This window comes from Salmo salar, chromosome ssa29 (genome assembly GCF_905237065.1).
Source record: "Salmo salar chromosome ssa29, Ssal_v3.1, whole genome shotgun sequence".
NCBI lineage: Eukaryota > Metazoa > Chordata > Actinopteri > Salmoniformes > Salmonidae > Salmo > Salmo salar.
Window position 1 is genome coordinate 27,622,938 of NC_059470.1, and position 23,806 is coordinate 27,646,743.

Consider the following 23,806-nt stretch of genomic DNA (forward strand, 5'->3'; position numbering starts at 1 on the left):
ATCAGCTATCTGGATTTGGGTGAAGGAGAAATGGGGGAGGCTTTGGCAAGTTGCTGTGGGGGGTGCAGGGCTGTTGACCAGGGTAGGGGTGGCCAGGTGGAAAGCATGGGCAGCCGTAGAAAAATGCTTATTGAAATGTTCAATTATAGTGGATTTATCGGTGATGACAGTGTTTCCTAGCCTCAGGGCAATGGGCAGCTGGGAGGAGGTGCTCTTATTCTCCATGGACTTTACAGTGTCACAGAAATTTTTGGGGATTGTGCTGCAGGAAGCAAATTTCTGTTTGAAAAAGCTAGCCTTTGCTTTCCTAACTGCCTGTGTATATTGGTTCCTATTTTCCCTGAAAAGTTGCATAACGCGGGGTCTGTTCGATTCTAATGCAGTACGCCACAGGATGTTTTTGTGCTGGTCAATGGCAGTCAGGTCTGGAGTGAACCACGGGCTATATCTGTTCTTTGTTCTACATTTTTTGAATGAGGCATGCTTATTGAAGATGGTGAGGAACGCACTTTTAAAGAATAACCAGGCATCTTCTACTGACGGAATGAGGTCAATATCCTTCCAGGATACCCGGGCCAGGTTGATTAGAAAGGCCTGCTCGCTGAAGTGTTTTAGGGAGCGTTTGACAGTGATGAGGGGTGGTTGTTTTACCGCAGACCCATTATGGATGCAAGCAATGAGGCAGTGATCGCTGAGATCCTGGTTGAGGACAGAAGTGTATTTGGAGGGCAGGTTGGTTAGGATGATTTCTATGAGGGTGCCTGTGTTTACGGATTTGGGGTTGTACCTGGTAGGTTCTTTTGATAATTTGTGTGTGATTGAGGGCATCAAGCTTAGATTGTAGGATGGCCGGGGTCTTAAGCATGTCCCAGTTTAGGTCACCTAACAGCACGAGCTCTGAAGATAGATGGGGGGCAATCAATTCACATATGGTGTCCAGGGCACAGCTGGGGCAGAAGGTGGTCTATAGCAAGCGGCAACGTTGAGAGACTTGCTTCTGGAAAGGTGGATTTTTAAAAGTAGAAGCTCAAATTGTTTGGGCACAGACCTGGATAGTAAGACAGAACTCTGCAGGCTATATCTGCAGTAGATTGCAACTTCGCCCCCTTTGGCAGATCTGTCTTGTCCTAGAATGTTATAGTTAGGGATGGAAATTTCAGGGTTTTTGGTGGCCTTCCTAAGCCAGGATTTAGACACGACTTGGACATCCGGGTTGGCAGAGTGTGCTAAAGCAGTGAATAAAACAAACTTAGGGAGGAGGCTTCTAATGTTAACCTGCATGAAACCAAGGCTTTTACGGTTACAGAAGTCAACAAATGAGAGCGCCTGGGGCATGGGAGTGGAGCTAGACATTACAGGGCCTGGATTAACCTCTACATCACCAGAGGAGCAGAGGAGGAGTAGGATAAGGGTACGGCTAAAGGCTATAAGAACTGGATGTCTAGTGTGTTCGGAACAGAGAGTAAAAGGAGCAGGTTTCTGGGCGCGGTAGAATAGATTCAATGCATAATATACAGACAAAGGTATGGTAGGATGTGAGTACAGTGGAGGTGAACCTAGGTATTGAATGATGAGAGAGGTATTGTCTCTAGAGACATTAATTAAACCAGGTGAGGTCACTGCATGTGTGGGAGGTGGGACAAGAGGGTTAGCTGAGGCATATTGAGCAGGGCTGGAGGCTCCTCAGTGAAATTTGACAATAATCACTAACCAAAACAGCAATTGACAAGGCATATTGATATTAGGGAGAGGCATGCGTAGACGAGTGATCATTGGGTCCAGTGTGTAGCTGGGCGGGCTGGAGACACGGTGATTCAGACAGCTAGCGGGCCGGGGCTAGCAGGCTAGCAGAAGGGCCTTAGAGAGACGTCACGACGGGAGAAGTCTGTTGTAGCCCCTTCGTGCGGTTACGTCAGCAGACCAGTCGTGATGGATCAGCAGGTGTCCGTGTAGTAATAGGGTCCAGGCCAATTGGCAAAATAGGTATAGTAGCCCAAAAAATTGGCTGATGGACCTCTTATGCTAACAGTCTGGTATGCTCTAGACAGCTTGCAGGCCGTGGCTTGCAGGCTAGCAGATGGGCATCCAGGGCACGTCGCGACGGAGGAACCTGTTGAAAAAAACCCTTGGGCGGATTATGTCGGTAGTCCAGTCGTGATGGATCGGCGGGGCTCCGTATCGGCAATAAAAGGGGTCCAGGCCAATTGGCAAAATAGGTATTGTAGCCCAAGGATTGGCTGTTGGACCTCTTCGGCTAGCCGGGAGATGGGCCTAGCATAGGCTTGCGGTAGGAATCCGGGGATATGGAGAAAAAGAAGTCCGATAAGCTCTGGGTTGAATCGCGCTGTGCAGACTGGCAGGAGTTGTCTGGGCTAAAGGTTAGCTGATGACCACTAGCAGTGGCTAGCTGACTACTAGCTAGTAGCTAGTTAGCTGGCTAGCCTCTGTTGGGGGTTCCGGTTCTGGAGTAAAGAAAATAGCAGATCCATACCACATTGGGTGAGGCGGGTTGCAGGAGAGTATGTTGAGGTTGGGGTTAAGAAAAATATTTAAAAAGATATGCGAAGAAAAAATATATAAAAAGATAAATACACCGGACACGACAAGACGAAGACAAAAGACACCTTACTGCTATGCCATCTTGGAATGAAAATGAATTTAGAATTTAGTGAACGATGAGAAGCAACTTTGCTGGAAACCTGAAGAACATTGTTAGCTCTTATAGCTCTCAAGCTGCTTGTTGTATCTGGTCATTCAAATCATGTTTTGGACGTGTCCTGACCTCGTGTGTGTGTGTTGTGTGTGTGTTGTAGAGATTGGTCCTGCCTCTGTGATGGTGGGGAACCTGGTGTCTGGGAAGAGGATCGCTATGGCCAGTGGCAGAGACCTGGGACAAACTGATGACAATGACCAGGTAACACATCGTGTGTGTATTTCTTCCGCCTGACACACACACAGGACTTTATAATGTGTTTTAAACTGTGATGGATTGTAGTTATTACACATTCTGTGATGGCATATCATGTTGTGTGTTCTGTAGTTCCTGTTCCTGTCAGAGGTTCTGCAGTGGAGATCTCAGACTACGCCTGAACACATCCTCTACACACTGCTTAGCTCCCGGGTAACACACAAACAAACACACATGCATGCACATACACACACAGCAGTGGAGGCTGGTGGGAGGAGCTATAGGATGACAGGCTCATTTTAATGTCTGAAATGGAGTAAAAGGAACAGAGTCAAACATGTGGTTTCCATATGTTTGATGTGTTTGATACCGTTCCATGAATTCCTTTCCAGCTTTACAATGAGCCCGTCCTCCTATAGCTCCTCCCACCAGCCTCCACTGACACACACACACACACACTTATGCCATGGATTTTTCAAGGACTCTGATTGTTACAGACTCTGATTGGAATCTGATTGTTACGGACTCTGATTGGACTCTGGTTGTTATGGACTCTGATTGTTAAGGACTCTGATTGGACTCTGATTGTTACAGACTCTGATTGGAATCTGATTGTTACGGACTCTGATTGGACTCTGGTTGTTATGGACTCTGATTGTTACAGACTCTGATTGGACTCTGATTGTTAAGGACTCTGATTGTTATGGACTCTGATTGTTATGGACTCTGATTGGACTCTGATTGTTACAGACTCTGATTGGACTCTGATTGTTATGGACTCTGATTGTTATGGACTCTGATTGTTATGGACTCTGATTGTTATGGACTCTGATTGGACTCTGATTGTTATGGACTCTGATTGTTATGGACTCTGATTGTTAAGGACTCTGATTGGACTCTGATTGTTACAGACTCTGATTGGAATCTGATTGTTACGGACTCTGATTGGACTCTGGTTGTTATGGACTCTGATTGTTATGGACTCTGATTGTTATGGACTCTGATTGTTAAGGACTCTGATTGGACTCTGATTGTTACAGACTCTGATTGGACTCTGATTGTTATGGACTCTGATTGTTATGGACTCTGATTGTTAAGGACTCTGATTGGACTCTGATTGTTACAGACTCTGATTGGAATCTGATTGTTACGGACTCTGATTGGACTCTGGTTGTTATGGACTCTGATTGTTACAGACTCTGATTGGACTCTGATTGTTAAGGACTCTGATTGTTATGGACTCTGATTGTTATGGACTCTGATTGGACTCTGATTGTTACAGACTCTGATTGGACTCTGATTGTTATGGACTCTGATTGTTATGGACTCTGATTGTTATGGACTCTGATTGTTACGGACTCTGATTGGAATCTGATTGTTACGGACTCTGATTGGACTCTGGTTGTTATGGACTCTGATTGTTACGGACTCTGATTGGACTCTGGTTGTTATGGACTCTGGTTGTTATGGACTCTGATTGTTACGGACTCAGATTTCTAAGGACTCTGATTGTTACAGACTCTGATTGGAATCTGATTGTTACGGACTCTGATTGTTACGGACTCTGATTGGACTCTGGTTGTTATGGACTCTGATTGTTACGGACTCTGATTGGACTCTGGTTGTTATGGACTCTGATTGTTATGGACTCTGATTGTTAAGGACTCTGATTGTTATGGACTCTGATTGTTATGGACTCTGATTGTTATGGACTCTGATTGTTAAGGACTCTGATTGTTAAGGACTCTGATTGTTAAGGACTCTGATTGGACTCTGATTGTTACAGACTCTGATTGGACTCTGATTGTTATGGACTCTGATTGTTATGGACTCTGATTGTTATGGACTCTGATTGTTAAGGACTCTGATTGGACTCTGATTGTTACAGACTCTGATTGGACTCTGATTGTTACAGACTCTGATTGGACTCTGATTGTTACGGACTCTGATTGTTAAGGACTCTGATTGGACTCTGATTGTTAAGGACTCTGATTGGACTCTGATTGTTATGGACTCTGATTGGACTCTGATTGTTATGGACTCTGATTGTTATGGACTCTGATTGTTAAGGACTCTGATTGGACTCTGATTGTTACAGACTCTGATTGGACTCTGATTGTTATGGACTCTGATTGGACTCTGATTGTTAAGGACTCTGATTGTTACGGACTCTGATTGGAATCTGATTGCGCTCTATCACTCCATCTTTCTCTAGGGAGCGGTGTCTAGTTCTCTGACGTGTCTTCAGCTCCATAAGAGGGCAGAGAGAGTTGCTGCTCTGCTGCTGGAGAGAGGAGGACTACAGGAGGGAGACCACATAGCACTGGTCTACCCACCAGGTAACACACACACACACACACACACACACACACACACACACACACACACACACACACACACACACACACACACACACACACAGCATATGTGTACGCCCAAATACACTCTTCACTTCTCTCTCCTATGTGTGTTACAGGTATAGACCTGATTGCAGCGTTCTACGGTTGTCTGTACGCTGGCTGTGTTCCTATCACGGTCAGACCGCCCCACCCACAGAACATCTCAACCACACTGCCCACGGTCAAGATGATCGTAGAGGTGAGAGGTCAATGACTGTGGTAAACTAGAGGGCAATACTGCCCAGGCAACCGGGTAGAGAGGAGGTAGAAGAGAAAGAGAATGTAACAGCATCTCTCTCTCCATCTCTCTCTCTCTCCATCTATCGCTCCCTCTCTCTCCTCATCTATCTCCCTCTCTCTCTTCATCTATCACACTCTCTCATCTATCTCCCTCTCTCTTCATCTCTCCCTCTCTCTTCATCTATCTCCCCCTCTCTCTTCATCTATCTCCCTCTCTCTTTTCATCTCTCTCTCTCCATCTATCTCCCTCTCTCTTCATCTTTCTCTTCATCTCTCTCTCCATCTATCGCTCCCTCTCTCTTCATCTATCTCCCTCTCTCTCTTCATCTATCTCCCTCTCTCTCTCCATCTCTCTCCCTCTTTCCCTCTCTCTCTTCGTCTATCTCTCCCTCTCTTCGTGTATCTCCCTCTCTTCGTGTATCTCCCTCTCTCTTCATCCATCTCCCTCTCTCTCTTCATCCATCTCCCTCACTCTCTTCATCCATCTCCCTCTCTCTCTTCATCCATCTTCCTCCCTCTCTTCATCCATCTTCCTCCCTCTCTTTATCCATCTCCCTCCCTCTCTTCATCTATCTCTCTCTCTTCATCTCTCTCGCTCTCTCTCTCTCCATCTACCTCTCTCTCTTCATCTATCTATCTCTCTTCATATCTCTCTCTCTTCATCTATCTATCTCTCTCTCTTCATCTCTCTTTTCATCTCTCTCTCAATCTCTCTCTCTCTTCATCTCTCTCTCTCTTCATCTCTCTCTCCATCTATCTCTCTCTTGCTCTTCATCTATCTCTCTCTCGCTCTTCATCTATCTCTCTCTCACTCTTCATCTATCTATTTCTCTCTCTCTCTTTTCATCTCTCTTCTCTCTCTCTCTCTCTCTTCATCTATCTCTCTCCCTTATCTCTCTCTCTCTCTCTCTCTCTCTCTCTCTCTCTCTCTCTACCTCTTCATCAATCTCTCTCTCTCCCTTCATCTACTTATCTCTCTTTCTCTCTACATCTATCTTTCTCTCTCTCTCTGCATCTATCTATCTCTCTCGCTCTGCATCTATTGCTCTCTCTCCCTTCATCTATCGCTCTCTCCCTCCAGGTCAGTCGTTCAGCCTGTGTGATGACCACAGCGGTCATCTGTAAGCTGCTGCGGTCCAAGGAGGCGGTCGCCACAGTTGACATCAGGAACTGGCCTCCCGTCCTGGACACAGGTCAGCCCTGACCACATGTACTGTATCTGTCTGGCTGTTAGCTGGATGTTTGTACTGTATCTGTCAGGATGTTTGTATTGTATCTGTCAGGATGTTAGCTGGATGTTTGTATTGTATCTGTCAGGCTGTTAGCTGGATGTTTGTACTGTATCTGTCAGGATGTTTGTACTGTATCTGTCAGGCTGTTAGCTGGATGTTTGTATTGTATCTGTCAGGATGTTAGCTGGATGTTTGTACTGTATCTGTCAGGATGTTTGTATTGTATCTGTCAGGCTGTTAGCTGGATGTTTGTATTGTATCTGTCAGGATGTTTGTATTGTATCTGTCAGGATGTTAGCTGGATGTTTGTATTGTATCTGTCAGGATGTTAGCTGGATGTTTGTATTGTATCTGTCAGGATGTTAGCTGGATGTTTGTATTGTATCTGTCAGGATGTTTGTATTGTATCTGTCAGGCTGTTAGCTGGATGTTTGTATTGTATCTGTCAGGATGTTTGTATTGTATCTGTCAGGATGTTAGCTGGATGTTTGTACTGTATCTGTCAGGATGTTTGTATTGTATCTGTCAGGATGTTAGCTGGATGTTTGTATTGTATCTGTCAGGATGTTAGCTGGATGTTTGTATTGTATCTGTCAGGATGTTAGCTGGATGTTTGTATTGTATCTGTCAGGATGTTTGTATTGTATCTGTCAGGATGTTAGCTGGATGTTTGTACTGTATCTGTCAGGCTGTTAGCTGGATGTTTGTATTGTATCTGTCAGGATGTTTGTATTGTATCTGTCTGGCTGTTAGCTGGATGTTTGTATTGTATCTGTCAGGCTGTTAGCTGGATGTTTGTATTGTATCTGTCAGGATGTTAGCTGGATGTTTGTATTGTATCTGTCAGGATGTTAGCTGGATGTTTGTACTGTATCTGTCAGGATGTTTGTATTGTATCTGTCAGGATGTTTGTATTGTATCTGTCAGGCTGTTAGCTGGATGTTTGTATTGTATCTGTCTGGCTGTTAGCTGGATGTTTGTATTGTATCTGTCAGGATGTTAGCTGGATGTTTGTACTGTATCTGTCAGGATGTTTGTATTGTATCTGTCAGGATGTTAGCTGGATGTTTGTATTGTATCTGTCAGGATGTTAGCTGGATGTTTGTACTGTATCTGTCAGGATGTTAGCTGGATGTTTGTATTGTATCTGTCAGGATGTTTGTATTGTATCTGTCAGGATGTTTGTATTGTATCTGTCAGGCTGTTAGCTGGATGTTTGTATTGTATCTGTCAGGATGTTAGCTGGATGTTTGTATTGTATCTGTCAGGATGTTAGCTGGATGTTTGTACTGTATCTGTCAGGATGTTAGCTGGATGTTTGTATTGTATCTGTCAGGATGTTAGCTGGATGTTTGTACTGTATCTGTCAGGATGTTTGTACTGTATCTGTCAGGCTGTTAGCTGGATGTTTGTATTGTATCTGTCAGGATGTTTGTATTGTATCTGTCAGGATGTTAGCTGGATGTTTGTATTGTATCTGTCAGGATGTTAGCTGGATGTTTGTACTGTATCTGTCAGGATGTTTGTATTGTATCTGTCAGGATGTTAGCTGGATGTTTGTATTGTATCTGTCAGGATGTTAGCTGGATGTTTGTATTGTATCTGTCAGGATGTTAGCTGGATGTTTGTATTGTATCTGTCAGGCTGTTAGCTGGATGTTTGTATTGTATCTCTCAGGATGTTAGCTGGATGTTTGTATTGTATCTGTCTGGCTGTTAGCTGGATGTTTGTATTGTATCTGTCAGGATGTTAGCTGGATGTTTGTATTGTATCTGTCAGGCTGTTAGCTGGATGTTTGTATTGTATCTGTCTGGATGTTTGTATTGTATCTGTCAGGCTGTTAGCTGGATGTTTGTATTGTATCTGTCAGGCTGTTAGCTGGATGTTTGTATTGTATCTGTCAGGATGTTAGCTGGATGTTTGTATTGTATCTGTCAGGCTGTTAGCTGGATGTTTGTATTGTATCTGTCTGGATGTTTGTATTGTACCTGTCAGGCTGTTAGCTGGATGTTTGTATTGTATCTGTCAGGATGTTAGCTGGATGTTTGTACTGTATCTGTCAGGATGTTTGTATTGTATCTGTCAGGATGTTAGCTGGATGTTTGTATTGTATCTGTCAGGATGTTAGCTGGATGTTTGTATTGTATCTGTCAGGATGTTAGCTGGATGTTTGTACTGTATCTGTCAGGATGTTTGTATTGTATCTGTCAGGATGTTAGCTGGATGTTTGTATTGTATCTGTCAGGCTGTTAGCTGGATGTTTGTATTGTATCTGTCTGGATGTTTGTATTGTATCTGTCAGGATGTTAGCTGGATGTTTGTATTGTATCTGTCAGGATGTTAGCTGGATGTTTGTACTGTATCTGTCTGGCTGTTAGCTGGATGTTTGTATTGTATCTGTCAGGCTGTTAGCTGGATGTTTGTATTGTATCTGTCAGGATGTTTGTATTGTATCTGTCAGGATGTTTGTATTGTATCTGTCAGGATGTTAGCTGGATGTTTGTATTGTATCTGTCTGGCTGTTAGCTGGATGTTTGTATTGTATCTGTCAGGATGTTTGTATTGTACTTGTCAGGATGTTAGCTGGATGTTTGTACTGTATCTGTCAGGATGTTAGCTGGATGTTTGTATTGTATCTGTCAGGATGTTAGCTGGATGTTTGTATTGTATCTGTCTGGCTGTTAGCTGGATGTTTGTACTGTATCTGTCAGGATGTTTGTACTGTATCTGTCAGGATGTTAGCTGGATGTTTGTATTGTATCTGTCAGGATGTTTGTATTGTATCTGTCAGGATGTTAGCTGGATGTTTGTACTGTATCTGTCAGAATGTTAGCTGGATGTTTGTATTGTATCTGTCAGGATGTTAGCTGGATGTTTGTATTGTATCTGTCAGGATGTTTGTATTGTATCTGTCAGGATGTTAGCTGGATGTTTGTATTGTATCTGTCAGGCTGTTAGCTGGATGTTTGTATTGTATCTGTCAGGATGTTTGTATTGTATCTGTCAGGATGTTAGCTGGATGTTTGTATTGTATCTGTCTGGCTGTTAGCTGGATGTTTGTATTGTATCTGTCAGGATGTTTGTATTGTACTTGTCAGGATGTTAGCTGGATGTTTGTACTGTATCTGTCAGGATGTTAGCTGGATGTTTGTATTGTATCTGTCAGGATGTTAGCTGGATGTTTGTACTGTATCTGTCAGGATGTTTGTATTGTACTTGTCAGGATGTTAGCTGGATGTTTGTACTGTATCTGTCAGGATGTTAGCTGGATGTTTGTATTGTATCTGTCAGGATGTTAGCTGGATGTTTGTATTGTATCTGTCTGGCTGTTAGCTGGATGTTTGTATTGTATCTGTCTGGCTGTTAGCTGGATGTTTGTATTGTATCTGTCAGGATGTTTGTATTGTACTTGTCAGGATGTTAGCTGGATGTTTGTATTGTATCTGTCAGGATGTTAGCTGGATGTTTGTATTGTATCTGTCAGGATGTTAGCTGGATGTTTGTATTGTATCTGTCTGGCTGTTAGCTGGATGTTTGTACTGTATCTGTCAGGATGTTTGTACTGTATCTGTCAGGATGTTAGCTGGATGTTTGTATTGTATCTGTCAGGATGTTTGTATTGTATCTGTCAGGATGTTAGCTGGATGTTTGTACTGTATCTGTCAGAATGTTAGCTGGATGTTTGTATTGTATCTGTCAGGATGTTAGCTGGATGTTTGTATTGTATCTGTCTGGCTGTTAGCTGGATGTTTGTATTGTATCTGTCAGGATGTTTGTATTGTATCTGTCAGGATGTTTGTATTGTATCTGTCAGGATGTTAGCTGGATGTTTGTATTGTATCTGTCAGGATGTTAGCTGGATGTTTGTATTGTATCTGTCTGGATGTTTGTATTGTATCTGTCAGGATGTTAGCTGGATGTTTGTATTGTATCTGTCAGGATGTTAGCTGGATGTTTGTACTGTATCTGTCAGGATGTTAGCTGGATGTTTGTATTGTATCTGTCAGGATGTTTGTATTGTATCTGTCAGGATGTTAGCTGGATGTTTGTATTGTATCTGTCAGGATGTTAGCTGGATGTTTGTATTGTATCTGTCAGGATGTTAGCTGGATGTTTGTACTGTATCTGTCAGGCTGTTAGCTGGATGTTTGTATTGTATCTGTCTGGATGTTTGTATTGTATCTGTCAGGATGTTAGCTGGATGTTTGTATTGTATCTGTCAGGATGTTAGCTGGATGTTTGTACTGTATCTGTCTGGCTGTTAGCTGGATGTTTGTATTGTATCTGTCAGGCTGTTAGCTGGATGTTTGTATTGTATCTGTCAGGATGTTTGTATTGTATCTGTCAGGATGTTTGTATTGTATCTGTCAGGATGTTAGCTGGATGTTTGTATTGTATCTGTCTGGCTGTTAGCTGGATGTTTGTATTGTATCTGTCAGGATGTTTGTATTGTATCTGTCAGGATGTTAGCTGGATGTTTGTATTGTATCTGTCTGGCTGTTAGCTGGATGTTTGTATTGTATCTGTCAGGATGTTTGTATTGTATTTGTCAGGATGTTAGCTGGATGTTTGTACTGTATCTGTCAGGATGTTAGCTGGATGTTTGTATTGTATCTGTCAGGATGTTAGCTGGATGTTTGTATTGTATCTGTCTGGCTGTTAGCGGGATGTTTGTACTGTATCTGTCAGGATGTTTGTACTGTATCTGTCAGGATGTTAGCTGGATGTTTGTACTGTATCTGTCAGAATGTTAGCTGGATGTTTGTATTGTATCTGTCAGGATGTTAGCTGTATGTTTGTATTGTATCTGTCTGGCTGTTAGCTGGATGTTTGTATTGTATCTGTCAGGATGTTTGTATTGTATCTGTCAGGATGGTTGTATTGTATCTGTCAGGATGTTAGCTGGATGTTTGTATTGTATCTGTCTGGCTGTTAGCTGGATGTTTGTATTGTATCTGTCAGGATGTTAGCTGGATGTTTGTATTGTATCTGTCTGGCTGTTAGCTGGATGTTTGTATTGTATCTGTCAGGATGTTAGCTGGATGTTTGTATTGTATCTGTCTGGCTGTTAGCTGGATGTTTGTATTGTATCTGTCAGGATGTTAGCTGGATGTTTGTATTGTATCTGTCAGGATGTTAGCTGGATGTTTGTATTGTATCTGTCAGGATGTTAGCTGGATGTTTGTATTGTATCTGTCTGGATGTTTGTATTGTATCTGTCAGGATGTTAGCTGGATGTTTGTATTGTATCTGTCAGGATGTTAGCTGGATGTTTGTACTGTATCTGTCAGGATGTTAGCTGGATGTTTGTATTGTATCTGTCAGGATGTTTGTATTGTATCTGTCAGGATGTTAGCTGGATGTTTGTATTGTATCTGTCAGGATGTTAGCTGGATGTTTGTATTGTATCTGTCAGGATGTTAGCTGGATGTTTGTATTGTATCTGTCAGGCTGTTAGCTGGATGTTTGTATTGTATCTGTCAGGATGTTTGTATTGTATCTGTCAGGATGTTTGTATTGTATCTGTCAGGATGTTTGTACTGTATCTGTCTGGCTGTTAGCTGGATGTTTGTATTGTATCTGTCAGGATGTTTGTACTATATCTGTCAGGATGTTAGCTGGATGTTTGTACTGTACCTGTCAGGATGTTAGCTGGATGTTTGTATTGTATCTGTCAGGATGTTAGCTGGATGTTTGTATTGTATCTGTCAGGATGTTAGCTGGATGTTTGTACTGTATCTGTCAGGATGTTTGTATTGTATCTGTCAGGATGTTAGCTGGATGTTTGTATTGTATCTGTCAGGTGGTTTGTACTGTATCTGTCAGGATGTTTGTATTGTATCTGTCAGGATGTTAGCTGGATGTTTGTACTGTATCTGTCAGGATGTTAGCTGGATGTTTGTACTGTATCTGTCAGGATGTTTGTATTGTATCTGTCAGGCTGTTAGCTGGATGTTTGTACTGTATCTGTCAGGATGTTTGTATTGTATCTGTCAGGCTGTTAGCTGGATGTTTGTACTGTATCTGTCAGGATGTTAGCTGGATGTTTGTATTGTATCTGTCAGGATGTTTGTACTGTATCTGTCAGGCTGTTAGCTGGATGTTTGTACTATATCTGTCAGGATGTTAGCTGGATGTTTGTACTGTATCTGTCAGGATGTTAGCTGGATGTTTGTACTGTATCTGTCAGGCTGTTAGCTGGATGTTTGTACTGTATCTGTCAGGATGTTAGCTGGATGTTTGTATTGTATCTGTCAGGATGTTAGCTGGATGTTTGTATTGTATCTGTCAGGATGTTAGCTGGATGTTTGTACTGTATCTGTCAGGATGTTTGTATTGTATCTGTCAGGCTGTTAGCTGGATGTTTGTATTGTATCTGTCAGGATGTTTGTATTGTATCTGTCAGGATGTTAGCTGGATGTTTGTATTGTATCTGTCAGGATGTTAGCTGGATGTTTGTACTGTATCTGTCAGGATGTTTGTATTGTATCTGTCAGGCTGTTAGCTGGATGTTTGTATTGTATCTGTCAGGATGTTTGTACTGTATCTGTCAGGATGTTAGCTGGATGTTTGTATTGTATCTGTCAGGATGTTAGCTGGATGTTTGTATTGTATCTGTCAGGATGTTAGCTGGATGTTTGTATTGTATCTGTCAGGATGTTTGTATTGTATCTGTCAGGATGTTTGTATTGTATCTGTCAGGATGTTAGCTGGATGTTTGTATTGTATCTGTCAGGATGTTTGTATTGTATCTGTCAGGATGTTAGCTGGATGTTTGTACTGTATCTGTCAGGATGTTAGCTGGATGTTTGTATTGTATCTGTCAGGCTGTTAGCTGGATGTTTGTACTGTATCTGTCAGGATGTTTGTATTGTATCTGTCAGGATGTTAGCTGGATGTTTGTATTGTATCTGTCAGGATGTTAGCTGGATGTTTGTATTGTATCTGTCAGGATGTTTGTACTGTATCTGTCAGGATGTTAGCTGGATGTTTGTATTGTATCTGTCAGGATGTTAGCTGGATGTTTGTATTGTATCTGTCAGGCTGTTAGCTGGATGTTTGTATTGTATCTGTCAGGATGTTTGTATTGTATCTGTCAGGATGTTAGCTGGATGTTTGTATTGTATCTGTCAGGATGTTTGTATTGTATCTGTCAGGATGTTAGCTGGATGTTTGTACTGTATCTGTCAGGATGTTTGTATTGTATCTGTCAGGATGTTAGCTGGATGTTTGTATTGTATCTGTCTGGCTGTTAGCTGGATGTTGTATTGTATCTGTCAGTATGTTAGCTGGATGTTTGTATTGTATCTGTCTGGCTGTTAGCTGGATGTTTGTATTGTATCTGTCAGGATGTTAGCTGGATGTTTGTATTGTATCTGTCAGGATGTTAGCTGGATGTTTGTATTGTATCTGTCAGGATGTTAGCTGGATGTTTGTATTGTATCTGTCAGGATGTTAGCTGGATGTTTGTATTGTATCTGTCAGGATGTTAGCTGGATGTTTGTATTGTATCTGTCAGGCTGTTAGCTGGATGTTTGTATTGTATCTGTCTGGCTGTTAGCTGGATGTTTGTATTGTATCTGTCAGGCTGTTAGCTGGATGTTTGTATTGTATCTGTCTGGCTGTTAGCTGGATGTTTGTATTGTATCTGTCAGGATGTTAGCTGGATGTTTGTACTGTACCTGTCAGGATGTTAGCTGGATGTTTTTACTGGTGTATAACTCAATCAATCAATCAAATGTATTTATAAAGCCCTTCTTACATCAGCTGATATCTCAAAGTGCTGTACAGAAACCCAGCCTAAAACCCCAAACAGCAAGTAATGCAGGTGTAGAAGCAGGGTGGCTAGGAAAATCTCCCTAGAAAGGCCGAAACCTAGGAAGAAACCCAGAGAGGAACCAGGCGAAAGGGGTGGCCAGTCCTCTTCTGACTGTGGAGATTATAACAGAACATGGCCAAGATGTTCAAATGTTCATAGATGACCAGCAGGGTCAAATAATAATCATCACAGTGGTTGTAGAGGGTGCAACAGGTCAGCATCTCAGTAAATGTCAATTGGCTTTTCATAGCCGATCATTCAGAGTATCTCTACTGCTCCTGCTGTCTCTAGAGAGTCCGTCTCTAACTGAATATTATTGTGTTATCAGATGACCTGCCAAAGAAGAAGTCTCCAGTGCTGTATAAGCCCTGTAACCCTGATGCCCTGGCCTACCTGGACTTCAGTGTGTCCACTACTGGCATGCTGGCTGGAGTACAGGTAACATTAAGCCCTAACCTCTGACCCCTAACCCCTGTTCTGATCTTTAACCCTACCTGGACTTCAGTGTGTCCACTACTGGCATGCTGACTGGAGTACAGGTAACATCAAGCCCTAACCTCTGACCCCTAACCCCTGTTCTGACCTTTAACCCTGCCTGGAATTCAGTGTGTCCACTACTGGCATGCTGACTGTAATACAGGTAACATTAAGCCCTAACCTCTGACCTCCATCCCTGACTCTTATCCCCTGCTTTTTTCTGGTGGCTAACATGGTGTGTGTGTGTGTGTGTGTGTGTGTGTGTGTGTGTGTGTGTGTGTGTGTGTGTGTGTGTGTGTGTGTGTGTGTGTGTGTGTGTGTGTGTGTAGATGTCCCATAATGCAGTGGGAGCGTTCTGTCGGTCAGTGAAGCTGCAGTGTGAACTGTATCCCTCCAGAGAGGTAGCGATCTGTCTCGACCCCTACTGTGGCCTGGGCTTCGTCCTCTGGTGTCTCTGCAGGTACACACACACTGTAACACATGCACAGAGGCACGCATGCACGAACACACATACACACACCAATTCAACAACAGTTTCAATGTCCAACAACTGACTTCCCTTTCTAACCTCTAACTCTCCAGTGTGTACAGTGGCCACCAGTCGATCCTGATCCCTCCAGTAGAGTTGGAGTCTAACCCAGCCCTGTGGCTGCTCGCTGTCAGCCAGCTCCGAGTCAGAGACACCTTCTGTTCCTACAGCGTCATGGAGCTCTGCACTAAAGGACTGGGCCTGCAGACAGAGGCACTGAAGGTACACACACACTAGAGTTCTCATCGTACACACGCTAGAGTTCCCATCGTACACACACTAGAGTTCCCATCGTACACACGCTAGAGTTCTCATCGTACACACGCTAGAGTTCTCATCGTACACACACTAGAGTTCTCATCGTACACACACTAGAGTTCTCATCGTACACACGCTAGAGTTCTCATCGTACACACGCTAGAGTTCTCATCGTACACAACACTAGAGTTCTCATCGTACACACGCTAGAGTTCCCATCGTACACAACACTAGAGTTCTCATCGTACACACGCTAGAGTTCCCATCGTACACACGCTAGAGTTCTCATCTAGCCTGAAAATTCGAGCCCAGTCTTACCCAAGCCCCGTTGAAGCCCGAGCCCAGTCTTACCCAAGCCCCATTGAAGCCCGAGCCCAGGACCAGTCTGACATCACAGAAATGCAATGAGACTGAACTTGAAAAAAAGCCTGATTTCTAGAAAACAGTATATTAATTTCAACTGGTGTTGAGAACAATGCGGCGGAGGCGGGTGGCAGCGAAGTGAGGAAACAGAGAGAGGAAAACTCACCTTAGTTATGATCAACTTAATGATGACAATATTGGAATAAATGCAATTGAAGGCATGTATGAAATTGTTGCTTATACTGAAACTCCCAAATTCATATTCAACCATTATACTAACTTAAAGCAATAGCCGTGTGTGGTCAATGATCGGTGCATGAACCAATCAATGCAATGCATGTTTTATTCCGAAATGACATTTGGATCAGTTATGGGTCTACTTTCAAAGGTCCAGCAAATGCACATTAGCAGGCCAGTCATATAGGGTGCATTTCATTTGTATGTATCTGCTTTAACTGATGCCATTCTGAGATGTGCTGCCTGTTGGGTCTTGTGGATCATCATTCTCCAGAATGCACTCTAGTCTAGAGAGCAGTAGTAATAGGTGCGCAGATAGACAGTTTTAATTTCGTAACACGGCAAGCTTGAAACCCGCCCGGCACGAATCAATTCAGATCATTTGAGGCCCAGCTATCGGGCCCCATCGGGTTCGGGCTGAGAATGAGAACTCTTACACACATCCACAAACACACACAATTCAAATGCAGGGAGAACTAAAAGTGCTCTTTATAATGTCTTTGAATTGACTCAGTAAACGGTGTGTTCGTGGCCTGAGGTGTTGTCTAATTGGTTGCTGATGGACAGACGGAGTTTATTTTAAGAGATTAATTTTCGCAATGGAAATCGCCATGGAAACTGGGAGCTGACTGAGACACACACAAGGAACAGATCAAGGAACAAACCGCAGCTTTATATAGTCATCAGCAGGTGGGATGAAGGTGGGGTGAGAGGGAAGATGAGAGGGAGGATGAGAGGTAGGATTATAGATGAGAGGGAGGATTAGAGGTATGATGAGAGGGCGGATGAGGGAGGTAATGATTGAAATGTTGTGTACTTATATGTAATACCCTCTCTCCTCTTTCCCTCTCCTCTTTTCCCCCTCTCTCCTCTTTCCCTCTCCTCTTTTCCCCCTCTCTCCTCTTTCCCCTCTCTTCTCATCCCCCTCTCCTCCCTCTTCTCTTCCCCCCTCTCCTCTCTTCCCCCTCTCTCCTCCCTCTTCTCTTCCCCTTCTCTTCCCCCTCTCTTCCTCCCTCTCTTCCCCCTCTCTCCTCTTCCTCTCCAGGCGCGGGGCCTGGACCTGTCCCGTGTGAGGGCGTGTGTTGTGGTAGCAGAGGAGAGACCCAGGATGTCTCTAACACACTCCTTCTCCAAGCTGTTTAAAGACCTGGGCCTGCACCCCCGATCTGTCAGCACAGCATTCGGCTGTAGGGTCAACCTGGCTATCTGTCTGCAGGTAGGGCTGTGTGTGTGTGTTTGTTGTATGTGTGTTTGTTGTATGTGTGTTTGTTGTATGTGTGTTTGTTGTGTGTGTGTTTGGTGAGTGTGTGTGTGTGCGATAACATGGTTACCCTGTCCTGTGATTGGTTACAGGGCACCTCCGGACCAGACCCTACTACAGTCTACTTGGACATGAGAGCTCTGCGACATGATAGGTATGTCTGCCTGTCAGTCACAGCAACAACCAATCAGATCAACCAATGAACTTGATTAACAGTTTGTCTGTCTCTCAGGGTTCGGTTGGTGGAGAGAGGTTCTCCTCACAGTCTCCCTCTCATGGAGTCAGGAAAGGTGGGTCCTGTGTTATGTTTTAACATTTAGCGTCAGAAAGTTTCATTAATGGAGTGTACTAAGACTGAGTAAGACTCAGCTTCTAGAACTCCTGACTGTGTGATTCAGTAAGACTAAGATTCTAGATCTCCTGACTGTGTGGTTCAGTAAGACAGCTTCTAGATCTCCTGACTGTGTGGTTCAGTAAGACTCAGATTCTAGATCTCCTGACTGTGTGGTTCAGTAAGACTCAGATTCTAGATCTCCTGACTGTGTGGTTAAGTAAGACTCAGCTTCTAGATCTCCTGACTGTGTGGTTCAGTAAGACTCCGCTTCTAGATCTCCTGACTTTGTGGTTCAGTAAGACTCAGCTTCTAGATCTCCTGACTGTGTGGTTCAGTAAGACTCCGCTTCTAGATCTCCTGACTGTGTGGTTCAGTAAGACCCAGATTCTAGATCTTCCGACTGTGTGATTCAGTAAGACTCAGCTTCTAGAGCTCCTGACTGTGTGGTTCAGTAAGACAGCTTCTAGATCTCCTGACTGTGTGATTCAGTAAGACTCGGCTTCTAGAGCTCCTGACTGTGTGGTTCAGTAAGACTCCGCTTCTAGATCTCCTGACTGTGTGGTTAAGTAAGACTTAGCTTCTTGAACTCCTGACTGTGTGGTTCAGTAAGACTCAGCTTCTAGAGCTCCTGACTGTGTGGTTCAGTAAGACAGCTTCTAGAGCTCCTGACTGTGTGGTTCAGTAAGACTCAGCTTCTAGATCTCCTGACTGTGTGGTTCAGTAAGACTCAGCTTCTAGATCTCCTGACTGTGTGGTTCAGTAAGACAGCTTCTAGATCTCCTGACTGTGTGGTTCAGTAAGACTCAGCTTCTAGATCTCCTGACTGTGTGGTTCAGTAAGACAGCTTCTAGATCTCCTGACTGTGTGGTTCAGTAAGACTCAGCTTCTAGATCTCCTGACTGTGTGGTTCAGTAAGACAGCTTCTAGATCTCCTGACTGTGTGGTTCAGTAAGACAGCTTCTAGATATCCTGACTGTGTGGTTCAGTAAGACTCAGCTTCTAGATCTCCTGACTGTGTGGTTCAGTAAGACAGCTTCTAGATCTCCTGACTGTGTGGTTCAGTAAGACAGCTTCTAGATCTCCTGACTGTGTGGTTCAGTAAGACTCAGCTTCTAGATCTCCTGACTGTGTGGTTCAGTAAGACAGCTTCTAGATCTCCTGACTGTGTGGTTCAGTAAGACAGCTTCTAGATCTCCTGACTGTGTGGTTCAGTAAGACTCAGCTTCTAGATCTCCTGACTGTGTGGTTCAGTAAGACAGCTTCTAGATCTCCTGACTGTGTGGTTCAGTAAGACAGCTTCTAGATCTCCTGACTGTGTGGTTCAGTAAGACAGCTTCTAGATCTCCTGACTGTGTGGTTCAGTAAGACTCAGCTTCTAGATCTCCTGACTGTGTGGTTCAGTAAGACAGCTTCTAGATCTCCTGACTGTGTGGTTCAGTAAGACAGCTTCTAGATCTCCTGACTGTGTGGTTCAGTAAGACTCAGCTTCTAGATCTCCTGACTGTGTGGTTCAGTAAGACAGCTTCTAGATCTCCTGACTGTGTGGTTCAGTAAGACTCAGCTTCTAGAGCTCCTGACTGTGTGGTTCAGTAAGACAGCTTCTAGATCTCCTGACTGTGTGGTTCAGTAAGACTCAGCTTCTAGATATCCTGACTGTGTGGTTTAGTAAGACAGCTTCTAGATCTCCTGACTGTGTGGTTCAGTAAGACTCAGCTTCTAGATCTCTTGACTGTGTGGTTCAGTAAGACTCAGCTTCTAGATCTCCTGACTGTGTGGTTCAGTAAGACTCAGATTCTAGATCTCCTGACTGTGTGGTTCAGTAAGACTCAGCTTCTAGAGCTCCTGATTGTGTTGTTCGGCTGCACCTCTCTGCAGATAGACCAGAATATCTCATATATTCTGTACATGGAGAAGGAAGCATTGTAACGTAATTATGGTGACTGTTTAAGATCCTACCTGGTGTCCGCATCATCATCGCCAACCCAGAGACCAAGGGGCCCCTGGGAGACTCCCACTTAGGAGAGGTCAGCATACACACACAAACTGATTGATTTAATAAACTTGTTTCATGATTTTATGTTGCCCCAGTAAACATGCTAGAAAGAGAGAGATCATTTTAAATGAATTTCAATCTCTCTCTCTCTGCCTCTCCCGTCTCTAGATCTGGGTGCACAGTGCCCATAACGGCAGTGGATATTACAGTGGTTATGGAGAGGAGGTTCTCCAGTCTGATCACTTCACCTCCAGACTCAGCTTTGGAGACACATCCACCGTCTGGGCTCGCACCGGATACCTGGGCTTCTTACGACGTACTGAACTCACCGATGCCAGCGGAGGTATACACACACACACACACACACACACACACACACACACACACACACACACACACACACACACACACACACACACACACACACACACACACACACACACAAAACACACATAAAAACATATACAGACACACATTATTCGCGCACAGACATACACACACACCTTTCTCTGTGTTCCGTCCCCAGAGAGACATGATGCGCTGTATGTGGTGGGCGCGTTGGAGGAGGCCATGGAGCTGAGGGGGATGAGGTACCATCCTATAGACATAGAGACTTCCGTCATCAGGACGCACCAGAGCATCATGGAGTGGTACGTCACTAAACATCTGAAACAACACAAAAGCTGTTCCTATTTCTCTTCTTTATTTAGGTACAACCACTATAGTTCCAAATGACTCATCTGTGTGTATGTGTGTGTGTGTGTGTGTGTGTGTGTGTGTGTGTGTGTGTGTGTGTGTGTGTGTGTGTGTGTGTGTGTGTGTGTGTGTGTGTGTGTGTGTGTGTGTGTGTGTGTGTGTGTGTGTGTGTGTGTGTGTGTGTGACAGTGCGGTGTTTCCCTGGACTAACCTGCTGGTAGTTGTGGTGGAACTAGAAGGCTCGGAGCAGGAAGCACTGGACCTGGTTCCCATGGTGACCAAGGCGGTGCTGGAAGAGCATTACCTCATCGTTGGTGTCGTCGTGGTAACGGACATCGGGGTGATCCCCATCAACTCTCGCGGGGAGAAGCAGCGCATGCACCTCCGAGACGGCTTCCTTCAGGACCAGCTAGACCCCATCTACGTGGCTTATAACATGTAACCCAGCCACCCCATCTAGGGGGGTGTGGGTGGATGTAAGAGAGGGGGATGTGTGTGTTAGCATGTGTGTGTATGCGTATGTGCGTGTATATCGCTGGCGTTGTTCATTTCAAATCAAGACGTACTGTATTTTTGAATCTGCATATGGTCATATGGTGTGGTGCCAGTTGTCTGTTCCTGTAGTTGTGCTGTGGTGGAGGTATGGCTGTTTCTGCACCCCCGGTTAAACCTGACACCTAGACAGGAAGTCGCTGTACAAAGCCTTAGAGGAACACTGTGTACGCATTAGGAGAGAGAGAAAATATCTCTGAACATATCTGTTTTCTTAATGAAATAGACATTAAAAATAAAGTTATTAAAGTATGTTGTCAGAAAAAGACAGGGGGTTCAGATTAGTGTATAAATATAAATATTGTACATAAACAAAATGATCTATACGGCGAGAACTGAAACACACTGAGGACCTGTTATACAGCTTTCTCCACCTGCGGTGTGCATGTGTGTGCGTGTGTGTGTGTGTGTGTGTGTGTGTGCGTGCGTGTGTGTAAATGAATGAATGTGATACAGTGCACTCCTCTTATAAGAATCACATACATCCTTAACGATTTGTTTCCTAAAGCCAATTAACTCCTAAATGCCAAGTTAACCTGTTAGAAGTACACGATTGTGTCTATCCAACATTGTTTGACCATTGTAAGCATTTTATTATGGTAATATGTGCTTCTGCTAAGAGAGCCCAGTAAGTAGCAGACGAAAATAGGAGTTGTAAAGCCCAGCTCTGGACCAGAAACACAAGATACATTCTAAATGTTAGCCTATTCCCTTTAAGGTGCACTGTTGGGACCATGGTCATAAATAGGACACTATATACAAAATAAGCCCCCGTTTGGGACGCATCCACAGTGAAGTGTTCTAACAAAGAGAAAACAAAAGAGTTTAGAAGAAATGTATTTATCAGTCATAAAATGATCACTTATGGCATCGTCTATGTTATCAGTCTAAGTTATCAACTTTTCTGTGAAAAACATAATTTCATGTTAATGTTTATTGCCATGAGTCTTATCCTAGAGGTAGAACTGAGTGGCTTTTTGCCAGATGGGCCAGCTGCAAAGTCAAAATTGGCTATAATCAAAAAATTCATGAAATCAAAAATGTGCTTTTTTGGTCTTAATTTAAGGTGAGGGTTAGGCATTAGGGTTAGCGGTGTAGATTAGAGTTAAGGTTTAAAGTCTGATTTTATTCCAGCTAGTGACCACTCTGCAGAGCTGCCTCTAGGGAAAGACTCATGACAATAAATGCCAACCTGCTCATTTTAATCAATTCAAATCACATTTTATTTGTTACATGCGCTGAATACAAAAGGTGTAGATCTTACCGTGAAATGCTTACTTATAAGCCCTTAACCAACAATGCAGTTCAAGAAGTAGAGTTAAGAAAAAAATGACAATATAAATGAAAGTAAAAAATAAAATCATAAGTAACACAATAAAATGACATAACAGTAACAAGGCTATATACAGGGGGTACCAGCACCGAGTCAATGTGTGGGGGCACAGGCCAGTCGAGGTAATTCGTACGTGTAGGTAGGGGTGCACCTAATGCACCTATTTGTTTACATTCAGACTCCTGAGTTTGTTTTATCATCATAACCACAACACATCTCATTTTAATGTATTTTATCAGCTACTTTTGTCTCAGAGCTATAATATAATGCCATGAAAAACATACATATCATGACGTATTTATTTGCTTGTTATTCTGTACTTGAGAATGGTGATGGTACTATTTTAACATTTTTTATTTAACCTTTATTTAACTAGGCAAGTCAGTTAAGAACAAATTCTTATTTACATTGACGGTCTACCCCGGCCAAACCCTAACGCGGATGATGCTGGGTCAATTGTGTGCCGCCCTATGGGACTCCCAATCGCGGCCGGTTGTGATACAGCCTGGAATCGATCCAGGGTCTGTAGTGACTACTCTAGCACTGAGATGCAGTGCCTTAGACTGCTGCGCCTCTCGGGAGCCCCCTGACTGTGTGTTAGAGAGAGAGGGGTCTTGTAGGTAGGGTTAAGCCTGGTACAGAAACTAGAGAGGTGAGAGAGACTGCATTTTGTGTGTGTGTGTGTGTGTGTGTGTGTGTGTGTGTGTGTGTGTGTGTGTGTGTGTGTGTGTGTGTGTGTGTGTGTGTGTGTGTGCGTGCGTGCGTGCGTGCGTGCGTGCGTGCGTGCGTGCGTGCGTGTATTGTGTGTAAATACTGTTGATTTTGTACGGTACAGGTGTGTGTGATTGTTTTGTACACATGATGAAAATATAAAAATGACACTTTTATAAGAGCCTGCCATTGGCTCAACATCACACTATACGGTGCAATAAAGTGCTTCGATTGGTTAAGCCGTGTCTGGTGTGCTGTTATTTCTTCAAATATTTTGAGTGGTGCTCAGTGGAAAGAGAAAGGAGTTGCACAAGTTCTAGGATCAGTTCCCTTTACCAATCCTTACCTGAAGTAGTAGGGCATGGTCTTTTCTTGAGTGGTTAGTCAAGAGGCCGCAGCATAATTACATATAACTTGTAGACTGCAAATTTACCACAAGAAGCCCAAATAGATATTGGACTAAA

The 23,806-nt window shown here is 43.5% G+C and overlaps 1 protein-coding gene across 3 annotated transcripts in view; it reads left to right on the plus strand.

The window, feature by feature from the left end:
* The window catches only part of LOC106590456 (disco-interacting protein 2 homolog C), a 38,881-nt gene extending 15,300 nt beyond the window's left edge, over nt 1–23,581 (plus strand). For all 3 annotated transcript variants that reach the window (XM_045710595.1, XM_045710594.1, XM_045710596.1), the window contains 15 exons: nt 2,814–2,914; nt 3,041–3,121; nt 5,124–5,247; nt 5,385–5,506; nt 6,629–6,740; nt 14,927–15,036; nt 15,405–15,535; nt 15,658–15,826; nt 17,508–17,678; nt 17,816–17,877; nt 17,956–18,013; nt 20,007–20,081; nt 20,219–20,393; nt 20,577–20,700; nt 20,936–23,581. In XM_045710595.1, the coding sequence (XP_045566551.1) occupies nt 2,814–2,914; nt 3,041–3,121; nt 5,124–5,247; nt 5,385–5,506; nt 6,629–6,740; nt 14,927–15,036; nt 15,405–15,535; nt 15,658–15,826; nt 17,508–17,678; nt 17,816–17,877; nt 17,956–18,013; nt 20,007–20,081; nt 20,219–20,393; nt 20,577–20,700; nt 20,936–21,188 (1,868 nt within the window). In that variant the 3' untranslated portion in view covers nt 21,189–23,581. The remainder of the gene's footprint in view (nt 1–2,813; nt 2,915–3,040; nt 3,122–5,123; nt 5,248–5,384; nt 5,507–6,628; nt 6,741–14,926; nt 15,037–15,404; nt 15,536–15,657; nt 15,827–17,507; nt 17,679–17,815; nt 17,878–17,955; nt 18,014–20,006; nt 20,082–20,218; nt 20,394–20,576; nt 20,701–20,935) is intronic.
* The last annotated feature ends 225 nt before the right edge of the window (nt 23,582–23,806 follow it).